General features: G+C 42.4%; 1 protein-coding gene across 1 annotated transcript in view; it reads left to right on the top strand.

Moving 5' to 3' along the window:
- Positions 1-23,729, top strand: part of LOC139155144 (vomeronasal type-2 receptor 26-like) — a 47,392-nt gene extending 23,663 nt beyond the window's left edge. Inside the window, exons 3-5 of the mRNA XM_070730226.1 lie at positions 8,344-8,571; positions 19,755-19,881; positions 22,819-23,729. Of these exons, the coding sequence (XP_070586327.1) occupies positions 8,344-8,571; positions 19,755-19,881; positions 22,819-23,729 (1,266 nt within the window). The remainder of the gene's footprint in view (positions 1-8,343; positions 8,572-19,754; positions 19,882-22,818) is intronic.
- Positions 23,730-24,044: the final 315 nt, after the last annotated feature.

Here is a 24,044-nt window from a genome sequence, read left to right as displayed (position 1 = left end):
ATTCTTTTCTCCACCTTTTCCGCCTTTTCTTCCACTGCCTTCATTCGTACTTCATTGTCTTGCAAGGCTTGCTTAATCTCCTTCATCTGGTCTTTCATTTCACCTGTGTCAACTTTCATTTCCGCCATCTCTGCTTTGATTTCATCTCTCTGTTGTGTTGCATCTTGTTGAGATTTTAGCATAAAGTCATTTAATGTTGTTAATGTCTCTTGGATTGAAGCCAGAGATGGTTGTTTCTCCCTGTCCTTTTCCTTGGTGAACATAGTTGCAGATAAAGTCTGCTGTGCGGGAGATGGATGTGGTGAACTTTGCGGGGAAGAAATAACAGTTGTTTGCTTCTTGATTGTTTTAGTATGGGTGGAAGAACTTGACATTTTCAGATTTAAATTTAGTGTTATTTTATGTTAGCAGTATGTAAAGAGATTCTGTAAATTCCAAACCCACAGTAACAGTTATACTAAATTAATAGCAATTAATTAATAGCAATAAAAATTCTAATTCAAATAAAAGGCTAAATTTCAAATACACTTAAAATTTAAAATATATCTAATTAATGCTCAACTTGTTAATTCTTATTACTCTAATAAAAGTTTATATCAAGAAGATGTGAAGAAGAAAAGGGGAAAAAGGGGAAAAGGTTAGTTTAACACAGCAGCAAAGATAAGAAGGAAAATTCAGCAAAATGAGAAGGAGGGTAAAAACATGTGAAGAAAGGGGGCAATCAGAGTTAAAGACTATTATTCAATTAGGAGGGACAGGGGACCAAAGACCAAAAGAAAATTTAGCAATGCATAAACAGAACCACTTGTAATATAATGTAATATAGAATTAAAATTCAAAAATTAAAATTATCAAAGGGAAAACGCAAAAAAAAACCAATTGATTGAAGATCTAATTTGTTGTCAGAAACACCTTAATGAGTACTGCAAAGGTATTCCGTTTTTTGAAGAAAGGTATAGTCTGTAGAAAATTTATAAAACTTTTTCCAAGCAAATGCAGTTTAATTTCACGAAGTTAAAATGAAGTCGGTCCGTCTCTCACAGCCCAGGAAGAAATCTCTCCGCAGTAAATCCAACGAAAATGCTGTTAATCCACAAACAACTATTAATCCAAACGAAATCCAATGGAAATAGTCCAACAGAATAATCCAAAAAAAAGTCGATTAAATAATCCAAATTTTAGAGTTCTCAAATGTAGGAAAAGAGTTTTTTTCCCCTTTATAAATGTTTATTCAGAATTTGTAGGTAAATAGTGAGCAGTCTGGTCCTTCCGCTAGAAAAATCCCAGCCCGGACTTCATTTTTCAACTTTCGGTAACCAAATGTTTCAAAAATGTTTCAAAAGAGGAAAAAAAATTTTTTTCAACCAAATAATGTCATTTTGTAAATAATAAATCCTTTAATGTCTCATTCTAAAATCTTCTAGATCTCCTTGTTTGCAAAAATTTAACAGTTCAAAACAAGTGAAAGTGGTTAGAATAAGTTCCGGCTGTTAATTCGCGCCTGGATACAATGTTGTTTTAACAACTTTCTCTTTCGCCTTCGTTTAGACTCCGATTCAATTTTCTTGTTTTTTAAACTTCTTGTTTAGCATGGAACATAGAAAAAACTTTTACCTTAATTGTAGCTTCTTTGGCAATATTCCTTTTTCGATTAGGGTTGTTCAGTTTCTCTGCTTTTTACTCTCTTGATGTTTCTTGCTTCCCACTGGTTAGGTGGGATCGCAATGGCCGTGTCCTCTTGGGAGAGGACCGGTGCTCCCTGCACCAGAGCTGCAGGATGAACCCTCTGTCCTGGAGCCTCGGCGATGGCTCCCCGGGCAGAGGGGAATCCCCTTTTCTAGGACCGAGCCATCCGGACTCGATCCGATCGCGCTGGGGCGACCTCTGGGAGGGTTGGGGGGGTCTCGAGGCAGAGCCCTGCCAAGAGACTCCGCTGCGATCCTCAGCGAAACCGGAAACTCGGATAGTATACTATCAAATACAGAGTAGATATAACAAAAACTTGGTAGAATTTGGAATTATTTGTTTGTTTATTTTATTTTATGTATGTATGTATGTGTGTGTGTGTGTGTGTGTTTGTTTGTTTGTTTATTTATTTATTTATTTATTTATTGGATTTGTATGTCGCCCCTCTCCGGAGACTCGGGGCAGCTAACAGCAATAATAGGACAGCGTATAACAATAATCCAATACTAAAAAAAATTAAAAACCCATTATAATAAAAAACCAAACATACATAGAGACATACCATGCATAAAATTGTAAAGGCCCAGGGGGAAAGGGTATCTCAATTCCCCCATGCCTGGCGGCAGAGGTGGGTTTTAAGTAGCTTATGAAAGGCAAGGAGGGTGGGGGCAATTCTAATCTCTGGGGGGAGTTGGTTCCTGAGGGCCGGGGCCGCCACAGAGAAGGCTCTTCCCCTGGGTCCCACCAAGCGGCATTATTTAGTGACGGGACCCGGAGAAGACCCACTCTGTGGGACCTAACTGGTCGCTGGGATTCATGCAGCAGAAGGCGGTCCCTGAGATAATCTGAATTAGTAAAAAAATAATATAATAGACAAATTTTTATTAGGTTCAGAAAGGAAATTTATTACCAAGATGTATAATTTTTCTTAAATTATGAAAACTTAGAAGAAATGGCAAAGGAAAACATGATTGCCTGGATGACCAACTTTGGCTACACTATTCAACTAGAAGATTGGGAAAAGATCTGGAAAGTTAATTTTAACCCAGAAAGAGGTGATGTAATTTTTTAAAAAACATATTCGGGTTAAAAAGTTATTCTAAAAATTATCCTAAAATAATTTTACTTATTCTGAGATTCCTTTGATTCCTATTTTATTTCTTTATCAAATTTTAACGTCTATCGTGAAATTATTTATGTCATGTTATCTGTCATATTACCTTTTAGAATTCTAAATCCTAGAGTCAGCCACGGAAGCTAACAAGCAAACAAATAAAACTGAAGATCTCTTACCTCAAATACAGCTTTTCCTACATAATAGAGGAAAATATCCATGATGGAAATAAAGTAAACCCTAACTAAGCTAAACTACTGTTTAATATATTAAACAAATATAATATGCGAAATATATGGAAACAAATATAAATATATATTTATAATATATATATATATATAATATGAAGTAAATAGATGAATAAGTAAACAAATAAATTTTGTAAAATAGAACAAACCTAAACTACATCAATAAAATTAAATAAAAACTGAAGCAACTTAACCAACCAATCCTCAGTAACTAAGTGAAGCACCCACACAGAGATAAAAGCTCAGGTGAATAATACCTTTCATTCAGCCCACCCTAAGGTTTCATTTACTTCTCCTTTGTGAGCTCATGCACCTGTCAGAAGGATTATGAGGCATGACCTCATGAGGGAAAAGCCAAGCAAACTGAATAGCTGAATTAATGCTACTCAGTGTTTTATCTATTTTTCAATTTTGGCAGAAAAGTAAATACCAAATCCTGCTGATGCGTTTGGTGGAACAAGAGGCTGAAGTAACAAGAAAAATGCAACAGAAAAATTAGTGTCCCTGAAGAAAGCAGGGAGATGTCTGGAGAAATACGCACCGTTAAGAGTGCAAAAGTGGTAAAAGAGCAGGAGTTATTTATGTCTCTGGGAGAGTAAATTACTCTGTGGATGTTGCTCCTACAAACTTCAAGAAATACACAGTATTTTAACTTAACCTTTCAGAGCGTCCCTTCATTTTCTGGCCTGAGCTGATGAATTACATAGAGATAGTCCTCAATTTACGACCACAATTAAGCCCAAAGTTTATGTTGCCTAATGAAAAATTTGTTAAGTAAATTTTGCTCCATTTTAGGAGGGTTTTTTCTACACTTGTTAAGTGAATCACTAAAATTGTTAAATTAGTAACATGGTTTGTTAAGTGAATGTGGCTTCCCCAATATCTTTGCTTGTCTGCAAGTTTGCAAAATAGAATAAATAGAATTCTTTATTGGCCAAGTGTGACTGGTCACACAAATTTGTCTTTGGTGCATATGTTCTCAGTGTGCATAAAAGATACATTTGTCAAGAATCATGAGGTACAACCAGTGATGGGCTCCTACAGGTGTGGTCGGTACGCAGTATCAGTAGCAAAAATTTGGTCAGGTACATAGTACCAGTAGCAAAATTTTGATTTTTTTTCCTTTTTTTCCCTTCTGGGCTCTGGATATGTTTTTCCTATCGCAGTAAATGAGGTTGAATGTATATAATTTTAGAAGAGCTGTGCGTATGTGTGTGTACATACTCTTTATATAGTAGATAATTACCAAAACATAATGAAGGTTACAGAGGATATACTCATAGTAAAACATCAAAGAAAGAATAGAAGAAAGGATTTAAGAATAAAATATACCAAAGAAAGAATAGAAGAAAAGATATATAAATAAATATAGGAGAGACAATAGGACAGGGGACTGAAGGCACTTATGCACACCCCTTACTGACCTCTTAGGAATCGGGAGAGGTCAACCGTGGATTGTCTAAGGATAAAATGTTGGGGGTTAGTGAAGTAGCGAAAATGGAGCTCCACCCCAGAGCACCCAATTTGCACTGAAAGATGTTGAAACAAAACGCATAAGCCACACCCACAGTGTGGTAGTAAAAATTTTAGCAGCCCATCACTGGGTACAACACTTAATGATTATCACAGGAAACAACCAATACTAATATAACTAGTAAGGATACAAGCAACAAGTTACAGTCATACAGTCATAAGTGGGAGGAGATAAGGATGGGAACAAGGAGAAAAACTAATAGTAATAGTAATCCTTAGTGAATAGTTTGACAGTGGTGAGGGAATTGTTTGTTTAGCAGAGTGATGGTGTTTGGGGAAAAACTGTTCTTGTGTCTAGTTGTCTTGGTGTGCAGGGCTCTATAGCGACGTTTTGAGGGTAGGAGTTGAAACAGTTTATGTTCAGGATGCGAGGGGTCCGTAAATTTTCATGCCCCTCTTTTTGACATGTGCAGTAAGGGACGCTGCAACTATCATAAATATGAACCAGTTGTCAAGCATCCAAATATTAATCACATGAGCATGGGGCTGCATGCACAGAAGCAAAAAAATTGCCAAAATCTCTATGCGCATCACCTTGCAAGATTTCGCTTCCTGTGCATGTTCAGAAGCAAAATGTGAAAATCCACTGGCTGTTCAGCAGGCAGCTGCCGGGGAGAAGGATCCCCACCCTGGGAGTGCTGGGTCGGACCAAGTCCAGGGAAGGGATTAATTTGGGGGGGGGGACACAAAGGAAGTCTGTGCATCCTTTCAAATGGGAGGGGGGAAGAATTGAGATTGTCAGACCTTTTACCTTGCACAACAATGTGATGGTTGGTAAAGATCTGAGCTAATTTGGTTGTCAGTTTTTCTTTATTTTTCTTTTTAAAATACATCCTGTTATTGTTTTTGTTGTTATTTAATTCTTAATGGTTTTTGAGGTTTTGCATTTCTTGCTTTGGAGTTTTGGGAAGGGGTGCTTGGACTATGGAAGCTAACAGGAGAGAAAACTAGGAGCCTTTAATCTTCATTTGGTTGCTCGGTTTTGTCCATTGTTTTGTTTCGTGCTTACTATTTCATCATTATTAAAATATTGAATCTGTGCTTCTTTTGCCCAATGACAAATTGCGGCAACCATCACATTGTTGACCAGGGCTGAAGGTCTGACATTGTCTTTCATCAATTATGGTGATGTTGGAACTGATGGATTGCTGTATGGGGATTCCACAGTGATGGAGGCCTCCTCCTCATCTTCAGCTGGTGGTTCTGGTGACGCAACACCCTGAACGCAGAGGACAAACAATGTCACTTTCCAGGGTCTACAAGGAACTTTGGTGGGCTCTCACTGCACACCAGTTCTCTATTTATTTATGTAAACATCAAATTATAATTTTATCTTATCTTATCTATATCTTAAATTATTATATTATGTTCAATTTAAGTTTAGAATGTATTTTATTCCAACTTCTTTTTAAACCGTATGTTATTTCAATTTCATTTTAAATTGTATTATATTAAATTCAATTTTAAATTATTTTATCAAATTTTAATAATAATTTGTTTCTGCAACTTTGCTTTTTGATATGCTCCAAGAGCTAATCAATAAAAAACTCATATTATGTCAAACTATGACCAGCATAGAATATTTGTTCCTTTTTCTCACAGGGGCCACAAAAGGCCCAAAGCCCTTCAAGATGCTTCCCAGAGGGAGGGGGAGGGATGGAGGCAGGAGGGGGGAAAGGCCTCCCTCCCCCCCAATCTGTGGGCATTTTCGGACCCCAAAAAGTCACCACAGGCAGAAATAGTCAGATTGTATTGAGACATGTTTCTTAAAGACATTTTCATTAGGGGGAATGTAGTGAAATTGCACTCTGGGTGATGTAGTTTTACATGTGACCACATCTGCACAATCCAATATTTATTTATTTATTTATCTTCAAACAAACATATTCAAAAGGCCTTGTGAGAATGGGCCTAAAAAAAAAGATGGGTCTTTGCCAGCTTTAGTTGTCCAACTCACTGCCTAAGGAGGCCGGTTATAATTTAAGGCCTGATCCCAGAGTGCCCCCTACAGGCAGTGAGAGGGACAGCTAAAGCATGGAAGGTCCCTGAGTGCTGACTGTGGAATTCATCTTCAGGTTGCTAAGCTAGCCAGGTTTTTTTTCTAACTTTTCTCCGGGTTCTTTTGTCTGTGTGTGTGTGTGTGTGTGTGTGTGTGTGTGTGTGTGTGAGTGAGAGAGAGAGAGAGAGAGAGATAAAGTTGTTTTTAACTCTGCAAAGTTCTGCCAACTAAGTTTTCACTAAAGTTGCATCAGCCCTTTTGTGTGGATCATTTGAGCTTTAACTTTCAAAATAAAGTTAAATATATGTTACCTTTAACTCAGCAGGCAGCTATTTCAGATCTGTGAGATGCTCTGGCATTAACTGACCCCTGGGATTTTCTCTTCATGCCCACAAATCTCAGATTTATTTGTTTCTTCAACCACAGTTGCCGTGTATTCCCTCCAGGGTCAGTTTCAAGCATGGAGCTCCCAAAACTCTCAATTCTAGATGACCGATTTAATTCCATCTCTGCCCCTGCCATTATGTGCCATATGGGGATTATTTCCTTTTCATTTCTCTCCAGAAAATCCCCCAAAGTTGAATCATCCAGGGATCTCTCCTGAGAGGGAGAATTATTACGATCAACGTTTCAGCTCTGCTCTTGGGCTGAATCCTCCAGGGGAGACTTTGGGCAGAGAAATAGGGAGTTTGGAGACAGGCAGAGTCTCTTGCATGTACGTCTCTCTCTTTTCCAGGTGAAGCTGTGTTTCAATCAGGGAAGCAACTGCATCATATTCCACCTTCTGAGAGTCCTTTGAATACTTCTGTAGGAACAGGGAGGAGATTGATTGAGTCACCCCATGGATGATGGACACCCTGCTTCTGGTTGTGGTGTTGCTTGTGTCCTATCCAGTCTCTGGGAAGCTGAGAAGGAAATGCCTGATGAGTTTAGAGCACCGGGATGGAAAACAACCACCGAACTTTTATAGCCCAGGAGACCATCTCATTGGTATAGTCCTCTCTGGAGGTAAAACGTTGCCTACAAAGTTGCTTTTCAACGTGGCTCCTTCTCTTCCTCATCCGTAAGTCATTCAGGGTGATGGAGTTTCACTCCCTCCATTCTAACACTCTCCTTATTTTATGTTTTTTCCTCATTTATTCCTATATTGTGAATATGTCTAATTTCCTGAACGATTTTGATTTCCACGGCTTCTCGTTTTTGTCTGATTTGGTGAAAGAGACTCAAAAAGGGGTCTGAGAAAAAGCTGAAAGGGCTGCAGATTATTTTCTTCTCTCTGTTCAATCTTTAATTTATCATTTGAATCATGAATTTTATTTAAAGTAATTGGGGAATCAGTTGTAGTTGCTGCACCTCAGTCGATTTCCATATTTGTGTAACTGATCATTGCTTTTGGTTCACTAGGCATGTGGAAGATTATACATTGCTCAAAATAAATAAATAAAGGGAACACTTAAACAACAGAATATAACTCCAAGTCAAACTGTCCACTTAGGAATCAACACTGATTGTGTTGCTTTTCACCTGCTGTTGTCAGCACATTCAACTTTGTACAGAACAAAGTGTTCAATGAGGATATTTCATTCATTCAGATCTAGGATGGGTTCTTTGAGTGTTGCCTTTATTTCTTTTTTGAGTAGTATATATTAGAAGAAGTATTTGTTGTTCCTGTTGATTATAATAACATTTTGTCTTACAATAGGGATATTTATAGTATTACTTATACCTTAATATTAATTTTCAACATTCAACTGATGAACAAGAATTCCCAGTTCATGCACAACTTCACACTTGGCTGCAATATCCATGACAACTATGTGAACACTTTCCGCACTTCAGATGTCTTGCTGGACATTCTCTCCACTGGAGAAGCCAATGTCCCCAACTACGGCTGTGGAAGGAAGGACAACCTTCTGGCTCTTCTTGATACAGCTAGTATCGAAATCTCCATCCAGATGTCAACATTAGGAGGCATCTACAAAGTCCAACAGGTTTGTGTGTGTTCTTCTCCGTCTGGTAAAAGTAAGTGGTGGGTGATGGTAGATGAGCAATAGATGCAATCATGTTTTCTGCATGGAATTCAGGAACTGATTTCCTCCATATTAGCAAAAATGTCAATGTTCTACCCCATTATGTTCATGTTGATTAATCATAAAAGGCCTGAAATGCAAGCAATACCTTCCCTGGAGAAGACATTCTACCAACTAGTTAATTGATCCAAAAATATCTCTAGTTGTTGGGGCCCCTATTGGCATCTTCATTTTAGAAGACAAGACCTGGCCTATTTTTATGTAACTAGAATATGGAATAAAAAGGACTCTAGCAATTATAGACCAAATGGACTAGCAGATATTGTGGCTAAAATTTATGCCATGATCCTCTTAGTTAAACTTGAGAAAAATGCATTCCTTGCAGAAGAACCAGAAGGTTTAAGTAGAATTAAAAGCTATGTAGACTTTATAAGAAACAATGCATGTTAATGATCATATATTGGCTCAAATTGGTCGTGAAATATCTAATCTATATCAGTGAGGAAAAACAAGGTTTGCAGGCTTTCTAGATGTTAGTGCAACATTTGACTCAATGAACAGAGAAATAGGATAGAGAAACTGGATTGCCCTCCAAATGGAGCTCAGCCTGTTGGCCCTGATCCAAGCCCTTGTTGGAGAGGGAGGTTTAAGCTCAATGGGGCCACGAGAAGAAGGACCTATGCTTACCAAGCAGGGAAAGGAAAGATACATATTTGAACCCTTGTTATTCAGTATAGATATGAATGACTTACTAGGACTAATGTAGGATAAAAAACAGATCATAAATAAATGTTATTTCATTTACTAAACTAGTGGACCAGTGAAAGGCAGTGTACTTTCTGGATTTCAGAAAGGCTTTGACAAGGTAAACCACAACCTATTTCTCGGTAAGCTAAAACTATGTGAGATAGGCCGCCTGATGCCCAGATGGAGTCAGCCGGTGGTCCTCAATGGAAGTATGTCTGCCTGGAGAGAAACCAGCAGTGGGGGACCCCCAGGTTCCATTTTAGGCCCAGGACTCTTAGCATCTTCATGAATGATTTGGATGAGGGGAGAAATGGGGAAATCATCAAATCTGAAGACAACACTAAAGTGGCAGGAATAGCCAGCACCCCAGAAGATAAGGTGAAGATCCAGAAGGATCTAGATAGACTTGAACCCTAACAAGATGAAATTCAATGTAGAGAAATGTAAAGTTTTACACTTAGGCTGGAGAAACCAAATGTTCACTTACAGATTAAGTGAAATCTGACTCAATTGTAGTAACAGGGAGAGGGATCTTGGAGTCTTAGTGGACAATCACTTAAAAATGGACCAACAATGTTTGGCACCAGCCAAAAAAGCCAAAAACATTTGCATCAACAGATGGATAAAATCATATGAAGCATTAGTATCGCTTTATAATGTCTTGGCAAGACCACACTTAAAATACTGCGTCCAATTTTCATCAAAATATTATTTTAAAAATGCAGAGACTAAGATGATTAATGGTCTGGAGATTAAAACATATGAAGAACAGTTGTAGGAATTGAATATGTCTAGTTGAATGAAAAGGACTTTGAGTGACTGAGAGGAAAATGTAAAGATGGTTTATTTTGTGTAAAGAAGGGAACCAAAGTGAAGCCATATTGTGATATCAAGTTGTCTTTTAGACTCAAATGACCTTCCCTCTCTACCATTATATAACCATGCATGTGAAGCAGTATTATGATCATATATTGTATTTTTAGCACATTGTGTGAAAAACAGGATAGGAAACTGGGGCTAGCCCCTAAGTAAGGGGAAAAAATACATTAAGAACATATGTCATTGTTCACGTCATGACTTATGAGCGTGTTCGGTATACTGGGAGTCACGTATGAATTGTCGATTTGGTATAAAAATGGAGGTGTGAAGATGTCAATTGCCTTCTTCAGGGGTGATTCTCTACCTCAGTTGGCCTCTCCTTGATTAACGAGATAGTAAACATCTGTTCCTGTTCACCTGGCTCCTGTGTCATTATTTTTCCTTTTCTCACTGTGACCTAATAACAGTGTGCAATATTTCAGGGGCTGCCCCAAAGAATAGGGGGGATGGGTTAACCCATTTTCCAAAAACTGGAAAACAGGACAACAAACAATGGATTGAAACTAATCATGGAGAGAAACAACCTAGAACTAAGGAGAACTTTCCTGACACTTAGAGCAATTAATCAATGGAATAACTTGTCCCCAGAAGTTGTGTGTAGTCCAACACTGGAGGTTTTAAAAAAGAGACCACACAGCTACTTGTCTGGAAGAGTATACGGTCCCCTGATTGAGGAGGAGGTTAGACTAGAAGACCTCCAAGGTCCCTTCCAATTCTTTTATTCTGTTTTAAGTTCTGTTATAGGTACACATGTTGAGCATGCTAAATACCTATTGGAACTCACTAATTTACACGAACAAAATGATATTATCATACTTACACATTGGATTGTATACTCTGTGAACAAGACTTGGATACTTTTGGTTTCCCCCATGTTCTTACATCCATCTGATGTTTGGGGCTTCAGAGAGGGGGATGGGAGTTTTTGCCTCCGCCAGTTGGACGAAGTTCTTTCTTCCGCCGCAGCTGATCGGCCGCTGCCTTCTCTCCCTCGCCCAAAGGCCCCTAGCTCTTGGCCCCAGCCCTTTCGTCACACAAAGCCACAGCCTTTTGGCCACATGGGACACTTCGCCACCATCCAATCAGAACGGTTCTTACAAAACGCTACTTTGGGAAGGAAAGAATGGGACAGTTTGCTCTTTCATACACACACACACACCAGTTGAATGATAGAGATGGAAGGGACCTCAGTGGCCATCTAGTCTGACCCCCTTCTCATTCAGGAGACTTACAGAATGATAGAAAGGGAAGGTACCTCAGTGGCCATCTAGGCTGACCCCACTTCTCATTCAGGAGACTTACAGAATGATAGAGAGGGAAGGGACCTCTGGGGCCATCTAGTCTGACCCCCCTTCTCATTCAGGAGACTTACAGAATGATAGAGAGGGAAGGGACCTCTGGGGCCATCTAGTCTGACCCCCCTTCTCATTCAGGAGACTTACAGAATGATAGAGAGGAAAGGGACCTCTGGGGCCATCTAGTCTGACCCTCCTTCTCATTCAGGAGACTTACAGAATGATAGAGAGGGAAGGGACCTCTGGGGCCATCTAGTCTGATCCCCTTCTCATTCAGGAGACTTACAGAATGATAGAGAGGGAAGGGACCTCTGGGGCCATCTAGTCTGATCCCCTTCTCATTCAGGAGACTTACAGAATGATAGAGAGGGAAGGAACCTCAGCGGCCATCTAATCTGACCCCCCTTCTCATTCAGGAGACTTACAGAATGATAGAGAGGGAAGGGACTTCAGTGGCCATCTAGTCTGACCCCCAGCTCAAGCAGATACAGAAACAGAAAAAGATGCACCAATCCTCAAAAATAATAATAGGCCCCTTATTGGAATATAATACTTCAGTCAGCATTTCAATATGTTAATCTAATTGTGGTAAATTGTAGAGGTGGTACAGTAATATTATTCACAATGTTTATAGTTTTTAAAATTTATTCTTTTTCATTTTTATTACACAATCTTGCTAATATTCTGTTTTTAATAATGTAAACAATGTCTAACTACAAATTGTTCTAATACATTTATGAGGAGCAGGTTGGATTTATTAAAATGCAATATTTTGGATTTGATCTGACCCCAAATATGACACAGCATTTTCATTGCTTTTTCAGATCAAATATTTAAGTGCTTCAGACGCTCTGAGTGATAGAAGCAAATTCCCCTTTTTCCACCAGACAGACATCAAAGAAGGGTTCCACTACCCAGCCATTGTCCAACTGCTCCTCCATTTCAGATGGACCCTGATTGGCCTCTTTGCTTTAGACACAGAGAAGGGAGAGAATTTCATGAGGACTTTCCCTCCTGTGCTTGTCAGAAATGGAATTTGTGTGGTTCTATCACAACGATTCTCAACAACAGGGTATACAGCCTCCCTCAGGGATGCCCTCTCTAAGTGGAGACAAGTCAATGTCTTTGTTCACTTCATGGAATTTGATCCCCTTTGGGGCAGAATTCTTCCTTTCCATGAAACATTTCTGCACTTGCCGGGACTCATTGAAGAGAAAATCTGGATCCTCACAACTTTTGCATGGCATGCAATAGACAAGCACAGACTTCTCAAATACATCCACAGTATTTTGAAGTTTGGTTATCTGGGCAAAGAAAGGCCACGAGATGAAGCCTTTGAACCTCGTTTCTTTGTGGAAGAAAACTTTCAAGATCACAATTTTCTCTGTTCTCTTTCAAAGAACGTCTTTTCTGTCAAAGGCCGCAGAAGATGCACCCAGAAAGCCCCACTGGAGACCCAGGAGAAAAGGAACAGAAGAGGGTTCAGAAATCAATATGAAATTTACACCTTCATAAAGACTCTGGCCCATGTCTTGAATGCCGCCTATTCCCCCAGATCGAGGAGGAGAAGGATGGAGGGAGAAAAGAGGTTGGGGTCTCCAAGGCTGCAGCCGTGGCAGGTAGGGGGTCCCGATATGGATCCATGAATCTCAGATCCTTTGGAGGAGGAATCCCGAGGAGAAGGAGGGGAACCACCTCAACAGATCTGCCCCATTGAATTACTCAGGGAATAATGGTTCCAAAGTAGTGTGTGTGTGTTTGTGTGTTTCCCAAGTATTTTACTACCACTCTGTGGGTGTGGCTTATTTTGTGGCTGTGGCTTGATGGTCATGTGATTGGGTGGGAGGGGCTTAGTAGCCATGTGACCAGGTGGGGAGTTGGCTTCACGGTCATGTGATTCAGCAGGTGATGCTTGGTGGTCATGTCACGGAACAATTAAAAATAATAGGATTTTTCTCTTTTGCTCTTTCTTTTTCTTTCTTTCTCATCTATTTCTTCCTTGTTTCCTTCCTTTCTTTCTTCCTCCCTACCTCCCACCTATCCACCCAAGCAACCTCCGTCTTCACTCCTTTCTTCCTTCCTCCCTTCTTCATTCCCTCCTTCCTTTCTCTCTCTTTTCCTCTTTTTTACTCTCCCTCCCTCCCACTCACCCAACTTCCTCCATCCATCCATCCTTCCTCCCTTCCTCCCTCTTGCTTCCCTCATTCCCTCATTCCTTCCTTCCTTTTTCTCTTTCTCTTTCCCTCTTTCTTACTCCTCCTCCCGCCCACCCACCCATCCAACTTCCTCCATCCTTCCTTCCTTCTTTCCTTCCTTCCATTCTTCCTTCCTTCCTCTTTTCTTTCTTTCTTTCCCTCACTCCTGATTACCCACCCAACTTTCCTCTTCCTTCCTTCCTTCCTTCATCCCTCCCTCCTTTCTTTCTCTTCCTCTTTCCCTTTCTTATTTTCCCTCCCTCCCATCCAAATTCTTTCCTCCTTTCTTACTTCCTTCTTTCGTCCAACCCTCCCTCACTTTACTCTTTCATTCATTCCTTTTCTTTTTTCTTTCTTTCTCTCTCCCTCCTTTCTTTCTTTTTTCTCTTTCTCTCCCTCCCTCCCACCCAAACCTCCTCCTCAGTCCTTCCTCCTTCCACTCACTCCCTCCCCCTCCCTCCCCTTTCTTTCTTTCTTTCTCTCTCTCCCGCTCTCTTTTTCTATCCATTCCTTCCACCCTCCCACTCAACTTCTCGTTCCTTCCTTCCTCCTTCCCTCCATCCCTGCCTCCTTCCCCCTCCCTCCCTTCCTCTCTCTTTCTCTCCCTCCGTTCCTTCCTTCCTTTCTCTTTCTCTTCCCCATCTTTCTTTTTTCCCTCCCTCACTGCCACCCACACAAACGTCCTCCTTAGTCCTTCCGCCCTCCACTCCCTCCCTCCCCATCCCTCCCCTTTCTTTCTTTCTTTCTTTCTTTCTCTTTCCTTATCTTTCTCTCCCCCTATTTCTTTCCTTCCCTCCTTCTTTCCCACCAACCCAACCACCCAAACCTCCTCAGATCTTCCTCCCACCCTCCTCTCTATTTCTTTCTTTTTTCCCTCCCTCCCACTCAATCTTCCTTCTCACTCTTTCCTTCCTTGCTTCCTCCCTCCCTCCCCTTTCTTTCTTTCTTTCTTTGTTTTTATTTCTTTATCTTTCTCTCCCCCCTATTTCTTTCCTTCCCTCCTTCTTTCCCACCCACCCACCCACCCAAATTTCCTCCTCAGTCCTTCCTTCCTCCTCTCTCTCTCTCCCTCTCTTTCTTTCTTTCCCTCCCATGCTCCCACCAACCCAACCACCCAACCCTCCTCAGTTCTTCCTCCCTCCCTCCTCTCTATTTCTTTATTTTTTTCCTCCCTCCCACTCAATCTTCCATCCCACCCTTTCCTTCCTTGTTTCCTCCCTCCCTCCCTTCTTTCTTTCTTTCCTTCCTTTCTCTTTCTTTCTTTCTCTTCATTCCTTCCACCCACCCAACTTCTCCTTCCTTCCTTCCTCCTTCCCCCCTCCCTGCCTCCTTCCCCCTCTTTCCCTCCCTCTCTTTCTCTCCCTCCGTTCCTTTCTCTTTCTCTCCTCCCTTTCTTTCTTTCCCTTCCTCACTGCCACCCACCAAAACTTCCTCCGCAGTCCTTCCGCTGTCCACTCCCTCCCTCTTTCTTTCTTTCTTTCCTTCCTTTCTCTTTCTTTCTTTCCATTCCTTCCACCCACCCACTCAAATTCTTTCTTCCTTCCTCCTTCCCTCGCTCCCTGCCTCCTTCCCCCCTCCCTCCCTCCATCTTTCTTTCTCTCCCACTTTTCCTTCCTTCTTTCTCTTCCCTCTTTCTTTCTTTCTTTTTCTTTCTTTCTTTCTTTCCCTCCCTCACTGCCACCCACTCAAACTTTCTCCTCAGTCTTTCCACCCTCCACTCCCTCCCCTTTCTTTCTTTCTTTCTTTCTCTTTCTTTCCCCCTTTCTTTCTTTCCCTCCTTCTGCACATGCTCAGAAAAAGAAAAAAATAAATAAATCCCCCCCCAATCAAAAAATATTCAGAAAAAAAATTGGGGAAAAATGCCAGCCTCCAGGGACCAGTACCAGGCCAGTGACCATCATGAATGGGCCGAAAAACAGAAGGAAAAACATTTAAATTTATTTTTTTAAAAGCCACCAAAAACAAAATGGTGACACATGTGCAGTGCTGGAAACCTGGCTTCTGTGTATGCACAGAATTAGAAAAAAAATAAAGAAATCCCCAAATCAAAAAGACATTCAAAACAACTTGGGGGGAAATGGCAGCCCCTGGGGACTAGTACGAGGCCAGTACGAGGCTACCGTTGTGCCTGGACTGGACTGGACCGGTAGGAACCCGCCCCTGTTCCAAAGACCATGGAATTTCTATATTAAACACTGTTAATTTGAAAATGCTGTATAGGTTTGTGATTAGCATTGTGGAATTTGATCTTTATGAATTTGGAGGAGACCCCTGAGACCATCTAGCCCAACCCCTCTTCTCTGCAGCAATCCCAGTTAAAGCTTCTCTGACTGATGGCGGCTCCGTCTTTGCATTCAGAGAATCCACGAAGGGAGACTGAACTTCTCTGCTTTCCTGGCTCAGCTCTAAAAGAGCTCATCCTTTTGTGATATTTTTCTCTCGCGTTCATCTAAAGTCTCATCTCCTGTAACCGAGTTGATTTTTCCATGTCTGACACCCTGGAGTAACAGTGAGCAGATCTTAGGCTGGTGTGTGACGTGTGTCAGTGATTGGAAGAGGGCTGCATCCTCCCCTCCTCAATCGAGAGATGGTGTCAGTTGGAAAAGGGGCTCCCAGACTCCTCCTGATCTTCAGCTCTCCTCCTTCTTGTCTTTCCTCAAGGCTACGAGCAGCTCCTTTGATCTCTTCCTTGCCTTACCTTATTTATTTATTTATTTATTTATTTACTTACTATTTGTTTATTTATTTATTCATTCATTCATTCATTCATTCATTTATTTATTTATTTAATAGATTTGTATGCCACCCATCTCCATAGACTCGGGGAAGCTCACAACAGCAATAGAACAATTCATAACAAATCTAATAATTTAAAAACATTTTAAAAACCCCATTATTAATCAGACATACATACAAACATACCATACATAAATTGTATAGGCCAGGGGGAGATATCTCAATTCCCCCATGCCTGACGGCAAAGGTGGGTTTTAAGGAGTTTACGGAAAGCAAGGAGGGTGGGGGCAGTTCTAATCTCCGGGGGGAGCTGGTTCCAGAGAGTCGGGGCCGCCAAAGAGAAGGCTCTTCCCCTGGGACCCGCCAAACAACATTGTTGTCGACAGGACCCAGAGAAGGCCCACTCTGTGGGACATAATCAGTCACTGGGATTCATGCGGCAGAAGGCGGTCCTGGAGATATTCTGGTCCGATGCCATGAAGGGCTTTATACGTCATAACCAACACTTTGAATTGTGACCGGAAATTGATCGGAAACCAATGCAGACTGTGGAGTGTTGGTGTAATATGGGCATATCTGGGAAACCCCATGATTGCTCTCACAGCTGCATTCTTCACGATCTGAAGTTTCCGAACACTTTTCAAAGGTAGCCCCATGTAGAGAGCATTACAGTAGTTGAATCTCGAGGTGATGAGGGCATGAGTGACTGAGTAGTGAGTCCCGATCCAGATAGGGCCGCAACTGGTGCACCAGGCGAACCTGGGCGAACGCCCCCCTCACCACAGTTGATTTTTCGGAGTATAAGATGCACTCTCCCCCACACGGGATGGATTCCCATTCTGCATGGACACAAGCAAAATCTAGCAGGGACTCACACGGGCATCTCAACTTATGCTACCAAAAATGGCTCTGTTCAGTGTATAAGATGCACCAATATTTGCACCCTCTTTTTGGGGCGAGAAGAAGTGCGTCTTATACTCCAAAAATATGGTATTTAAGAAGTGAAATTGTATCTGAGAATGACCTTAGGGATGAGCAGAAGAGAGGCTGCCTAGGGAAGGATCAGATCAGAGGGGAGAATCCTGCAGCTGCATAATGGGAGAGAAGGAAACTCAGAAAGGATCCTGGATAACTCTTCAGGCTGAGAAAACAGTTGGTGGGTGATTTGGTTTTTCAGATTTGCAACATTGGGTTAATGTCACATTACCATTAAGTAGAATTAGCACATCTGGAGGTGTTTTCCATCAGGATGACCAGGGAGATTAGCCTGACACCTTTCTTCTTGATAAACCCATGCTTTCTGGAAATCTACCTGTGGTTTCTAAAGAGTTTATGAATCACTTCCCCACTATCTATTCATTTTATTTCTCATCTGCTCTAGAATGTTCCCTATAATTGACCAATTGTGTCAATTATATTTTCTCTATATTTTGTCAGTACAGTGATCCCTCGAGTATCGCGAGGGTTACGTTCCAAGACCCCTCGCGATACTCGATTTTTCGCAATATAGTGGTGCGGAAGTAAAAACACCATCTGCGCATGAGCACCCTTTTTTCCATGGCCGCGCATGCGCAGATGGTGTTTTTACTTCCGCACCTGGGAAGACCCAGGGAAGGTTCCTTCCGCCGCCCAGCAGCTGATCTGCTCGGCAGCGCCGCAGCAGCGAGGAGCCGAAGATCGGGGTTTCCCCGCCGCCCACGCAAAGGGGAAACCCCGATCTTCAGCTCCTCGCTGCTGCCGCGCCCGCCGCTTGTCCGCCCGCCGCTTGTCCGCCGCTTGTTCGCCCGCCGCTTGTCCGCCCGCCGCTTGTCCGCCGCTTGTCCGCCCGCTGCTTGTCCGCCGCTTGTCCACGTGCCGCTTGTCCGCCGCCCGCCTGCCCGCCGCCCGCCTGCCCGCCGCTTGTCCGCCCGCCACTTGCCCGCCGCTTGTCCGCCCGCCGCTTGTCCGCCCGCCGCTTGTCCGCCCGCCGCTTGTCCGCCCGCCGCTTGTCCGCCCGCCGCTTGTCCGCCCGCCGCTTGTCCGCCCGCCGCTTGTCCGCCCGCCGCTTGTCCGCCCGCCACTTGTCCGCCGCTTTTCCGCCCGCCGCTTCTCCGCCGCCTGCCTGCCCCCCGCTCGGTGCACGAGAGGGGGAAAGTGAGAAAAAGAGGGAGAGCAAGAGGGGGAGAGATAGAGAAAGAGAGAGAAGGAAAGAAAGAAAGAGATGAGAAAGGAAGGAAGAGAGTGAGAGAGAGGAAGAAAGAGAGAGAGAGAAGAGTGGAGTATTTTTTTGATTAATATTTTCTGAAAAACCGAGATATAGCGTTTCGCGAATATCGAGATCGCGAAACTCGAGGGATCACTGTATATGAGTGACAAACTTTTTCATTCACTTTTGAACATAAGGGCAGTTTTATTTAACCATATTTGGAGATTAGACAATTATAGAACAAAGACTGAATGTGGGATAAGAAACAATGTTTTCTGTATTTCAAATTCCTGGATGTTTCCATTCTAGTTTCATCCCTTTCTGGAGAAGAATGAATATTGGAATATTTCACAAGAAAAACTGTACTTGGACCAAAATGGAGAGATAAAAGCAGATCTGTTCATTGACAGCTACTTGGTTCTCCCCAAGGGGGATGTCAAGAGAGAGAGACTGGCGTATTTTGTAAGAGAGAGACTTTCTTTCAACCAAGATGCTCTTTCACGGCTAAAGTTGCTCAATAAGGTGGGAGAAATTTTGCTGTCTTTTCTCTGTTTTCCAAAGCCTGAGGTCCCATTTCAAGTGGGGAAAGCCTAGAGTCTGCAGGGTGGTTGGCCTTCCATGCCAGTTGGTGTCATCTAATAGATGTTCTTCAATATATAGGAACTAAGTGGAGCAGCTTTGCCATGTTTTATGGAAATCTTTTAAGATCTTACTGGTCAGAGGTTTCTTTCTTCATCACATTTATTCTACATTAAAAAAACTGAATGAAATAAAAGTTTCCTAAACCTTTTACAGTGAACTTTATTCTCAGTTTTAATATGAATATGTCATCATACTTAAATCTTTTTTCTCCAATTCCATCCCTCCAGACTTTATTAAATATAAAGGTACTTTATGGTAATGTTAAATTCCAAAAACAAAAGGGAGGAATTAAATGAAGAATCTGCCAGTTGTTATACCTCCTGTATCTGTTCAGAAGTAGTCAGAGATTTCATATTAACCTCAGTGAAGACCAGAGGCTAATTGTCTCCTGCCATTTTTACCTACATTTTACATGGATGGAGAGTCCTAACGTATTTCCTAACACATTCTCTTTTTTCTGCTTAGTCTTTCCCTGAGTCTAAATGTGTGGAAAGTTGTCATCCTGGATTTGTCAAGAGGGCTCGAGAAGGAGAGCCAGTTTGCTGCTACGACTGCATTCCTTGTCCGGAGGGGACCTTCTCCACTCAGGAAGGTGGGTGACACTGAGGAAAATGGGAGGCTTGGTGGAACTGGATCCATCCAGAACATTTTCATGAAAATACAAGTTAAAAGGGAGATTGAAGCAAACCTGGATTTTTAGTTGTAACCTGCACATTTTTTATCTAAAAGGAAGTAAATCAAAAAGACTTTGAAGGAGGGCTGGGAACAGGTGGAAGGATGGGGTGGCTGACTGGGCAAGCTTTACTAACAGCAGAGGAAATATCTCTTACACTTTTTAGTTTGGATAATTGCTTCTAAATTTACCTTTCTAGGAACATCTGAGATCTTTGAAACTTAATGAATTCTTTCAGGTCCACCTCCTGAAAGACCTTGCAATTCACTGTATATTGGCCTCCCCTTGAGGATCACTGAGAAGGTCAATAATGTGGTGTTGTAGATAGTTATGGGGGGAACTCGATACACAAATATTCTGCCAGTCATATCAATCAATCGATCAATCAAAATGGATCTGGAAGGAACCTTGGAGGTCTTCTAGTCCCACCCACTGCTCAAACAAGAGAACCTATACCAGTAATAGTGAACCTTTTTGGCCCTGAGTGCCCAAACCAGAACATGCAGATACACATGTCGGAGCATCAGAAACCCAAAGACCAGCTGTCCAGTCTGCATATGCCTATTTTGGCCATTTTTCAGGCCATTTTCTGGCTGGTTTTCAGGTCATTTTTGGTCTGAAAAAATCATCTGAAAACTATCTTTCTTTTGACTGTTTTCTGGATCATTTTTCAGGCTGTTTTCAGGTTGATTCCCAATGCTCCAGTGCTTTCAAAGACTGTTATGTGCACTGGTAATCAGAGATCTGGCAATGGCATGCATGCTCACAGTGAATGCTCTGCCTGCCACCTCTGCCACTCGTGCCATAGTTTGTCATCATGGACCTATACCATTTCAGACAAGTGACTGTCCAGTCTCTTCTTAAAAACCTCCAAGGTTGAAGAACCCCAAACCAGCTGTTCCACTGGTTAATTGTTCTCACTGTTAGGAAGTTTCTCCCTAATTCCATATTGCTTCCAGATGTTAGAGGATACTGCAGGAATCCTCCAAGTCCCATATATATAGCTGCCATGGGGCAGGATGTTTGCCTAAAAAGATGTTATGATTCATTATTAACCTCTAATAATATAGATTCCTATGAACATTCTACACACTACACAGAAAATAATTAACATCCTATGACTCCCCTCAACTTCATATACCTAGCTACATTTTAAAAAATACCCTTCTTAGCTCTTTTGAATGGAATTGCTTAGAAATACTTCTTGGAAAATGTTTGTGGAATTAGGTGTGGGGTTTTTTAGTTTTTTAAATTTATTATTAGATTTGTATGCTGCCCCTCTCTGAAGACTCGGGGCGGCTCACAACAGTAATAAAAACAATATAGCAGTGGAACAAATCTAATATTAAAAAAACATATAAAACCCTATCATTATTTTAAAAACGAAACAGCACATTCATACCAAACATAAAACAAAGTATAAAAAAAGCCTGGGGGAAAGGTGTCTCAACTCCCCCATGCCTGGCGGTATAAGTGAGTCTTGAGTAGTTTACGAAAGACAGGGAAGGTGGGGGCAGTTCTAATCTCCAGGGGGAGTTGGTTCCAGAGGGCTGGGGCCGCCACAGAGAAGGCTCTTCCCCTGGGGCCTGCCAAACGACATTGTTTAGTCGACGGGACCCGGAAAAGGCCAACTCTCTGGGACCTTATCAGTCGCTGGGATTTGTGCGGTAGCAGGCGGTTCTGGAGATACTCTGGTCCAATGCCATGTAGGGCTTTAAAGGTCATGACCAACACTTTGAATTGTGACCAGAAACTGATCGGCAGCCAATGCAAGCCACGGAGTGTTGAAGAAACGTGGGCGAATCTTGGAAGCCCCACGATGGCTCTCGCGGCTGCGTTCTACACGATCTGAAGTTTCCGAACACCTTTCAAAGGTAGCCCCATGTAGAGAGCGTTGAAGTAATCGAACCTCGAGGTGATGAGGGCATGAGCGACTGTGAGCAATGACTCTCTGTCCAAATAGGGCCGCAACTCGTGCACCAGGCGAACCTGGGCAAACGCCCTCCTCGCCACAGTCGAAAGATGATGTTCCAATGTCAGCTGTGGATCGAGGAGGACGCCCAAGTTGCGAACCCTCTCTGAGGGGGTCAGTAGTTCCCACCCCAGGGTAATGGACAGACAGATGGAATTGTCCTTGGGAGGCAAGACCCACAGCCACTTCGTCTTGTCTGGGTTGAGTTTGAATTTATTGACACCTATCCATGCCCCAACAGCCTCTAAGCACCGGCACATCACTTCCACTGCTTCGTGGACTGGACATGGGGTGGAGATGTATAACTGGGTATCATCGGCATATTGATAATACCTCACCCCATGCCCTTGGATGATCTTACCCAGCAGTTTCATGTAGATATTAAATAGCAGGAGGGAGAGAACTGACCCCTGAGGCACCCCACAAGGGAGAGACCTCTGACCCCCCACTAACACCGACTGCGACCGACCGGAGAGGTAGGAGGACAACCACTGGAGAACAGGGCCTCCCACTCCCAACCCCTCCAGCCGGCGCAGAAGGATACCATGGTCGATGGTATCAAAAGCCACTGAGAGGTCAAGAAGCACCAGGACAGAGGACAAGCCCCTGTCCCGGGCCCGCCAGAGATCATCCATCAACACGACCAAAGCTGTTTCCGTGCTGTAGCCGGGCATGAATCCAGACTGCTGAGAACCTAGATAATCGGCTTCTTCCAAGGACCGCTGGAGTTGGAGCGCCACCACCTTCTCAACAACCATAAAGGAAAGGTGGGAGAGTGGACGGTAGTTATTAAACATGGCTGAGTCCAGGGAAGGCTTACCATTTCGAAAATGGTATTTCTTGTAATGTTTAAAAACAAGGAAATATTACTTTTTATTTTTCAGATACTGAAAAATGCACCAAGTGTCCGGATGATAAATATCTTAATGAGCACAGAGTCCAATGTATCCCCAAAGTTATAACCTTCCTGTCTTATGAAGAATTTCTGGGCATCATCCTGGTCTCTTTTGCCCTACTGTTGTTCTTAATCACAGACCTTGTTTTAACCATCTTCATTCAGTACCGAGAAACTCCCATTGTCAAAGCCAACAACAGGGACCTCTCCTACATCCTCCTGGTCTCCCTCCTGCTTTGCTACTTGTCTCCTTCTCTCTTCATTGGTCAACCAAGCAAAGCCACCTGCCTTCTCCGACAGACAGTTTTCAGCATCATCTTCTCAGTTGCCATTTCTTCTCTCTTGGCCAAAACCATCATGGTGGTGCTGGCCTTCCTGGCCACAAAACCAGGAAACCGAGTGAAGAGATGGTTGGGGAAGAGCTTGGCCAACTCCATCATCCTTTCTTGTTCTGCTGTCCAAATTGTCATCTGCTCCATCTGGCTGGGAGTTTCTCCCCCGTTCCCTGACTCTGACCTCCACTCCCAGCATGGACAGATCATCCTGCAATGCAACGAAGGGGCTGTTGTCATGTTCTACATCACCCTCAGCTACATGGGCTTCTTGGCTGGCATCTGCTTCACGGTGGCTTTCCTGGCCAGGAATCTGCCTGGGGCCTTCAACGAAGCCAAGCTGATCACCTTCAGCATGCTAGTCTTCTGCAGTGTCTGGGTGACTTTTGTGCCCACCTACCTGAGCATCAAAGGGAAATACATGGTTGCTGTTCAGGTCTTCTCCATCCTGGCCTCCAGTGCTGGTCTGCTAGGCTGCATCTTCATCCCCAAGTGCTACATTATCCTTCTGAGGCCAGACCTGAACACAAAGGAGCATCTCACAGCCAGAACAAATGTAAAAACATGATATATAACACCAATGTAATATTGGAAAAATTGTTAATGTGACTTTTATTTCCATTTAGATAGTATGCAGGTGTCAAAGAAAACCATATCTATATGTTTCAAAATGGGAAATTGTTGAATGATGGGAATTCTTGCAGCTCTGTCCTCTTTCAATAAATCTTGCTAAAGAGATCTTTGTAAAATTCAGAAGAATTCAGCTATTTAGCAACAGCTACTGAATGTAAAAGCTTATAGAAAATAATGTGGGCTTTAACAAAATCATAGGGCCTATACATAAGAACGTTATTTTAAATTGTAAACTTGTGAACCTTTGTTT

The sequence above is a fragment of the Erythrolamprus reginae genome (genome assembly GCF_031021105.1).
Source record: "Erythrolamprus reginae isolate rEryReg1 chromosome 13 unlocalized genomic scaffold, rEryReg1.hap1 SUPER_13_unloc_12, whole genome shotgun sequence".
NCBI lineage: Eukaryota > Metazoa > Chordata > Lepidosauria > Squamata > Dipsadidae > Erythrolamprus > Erythrolamprus reginae.
Note: the sequence above shows the minus strand (reverse complement) of the source record. Positions and strands in the feature narration are given on the sequence as shown.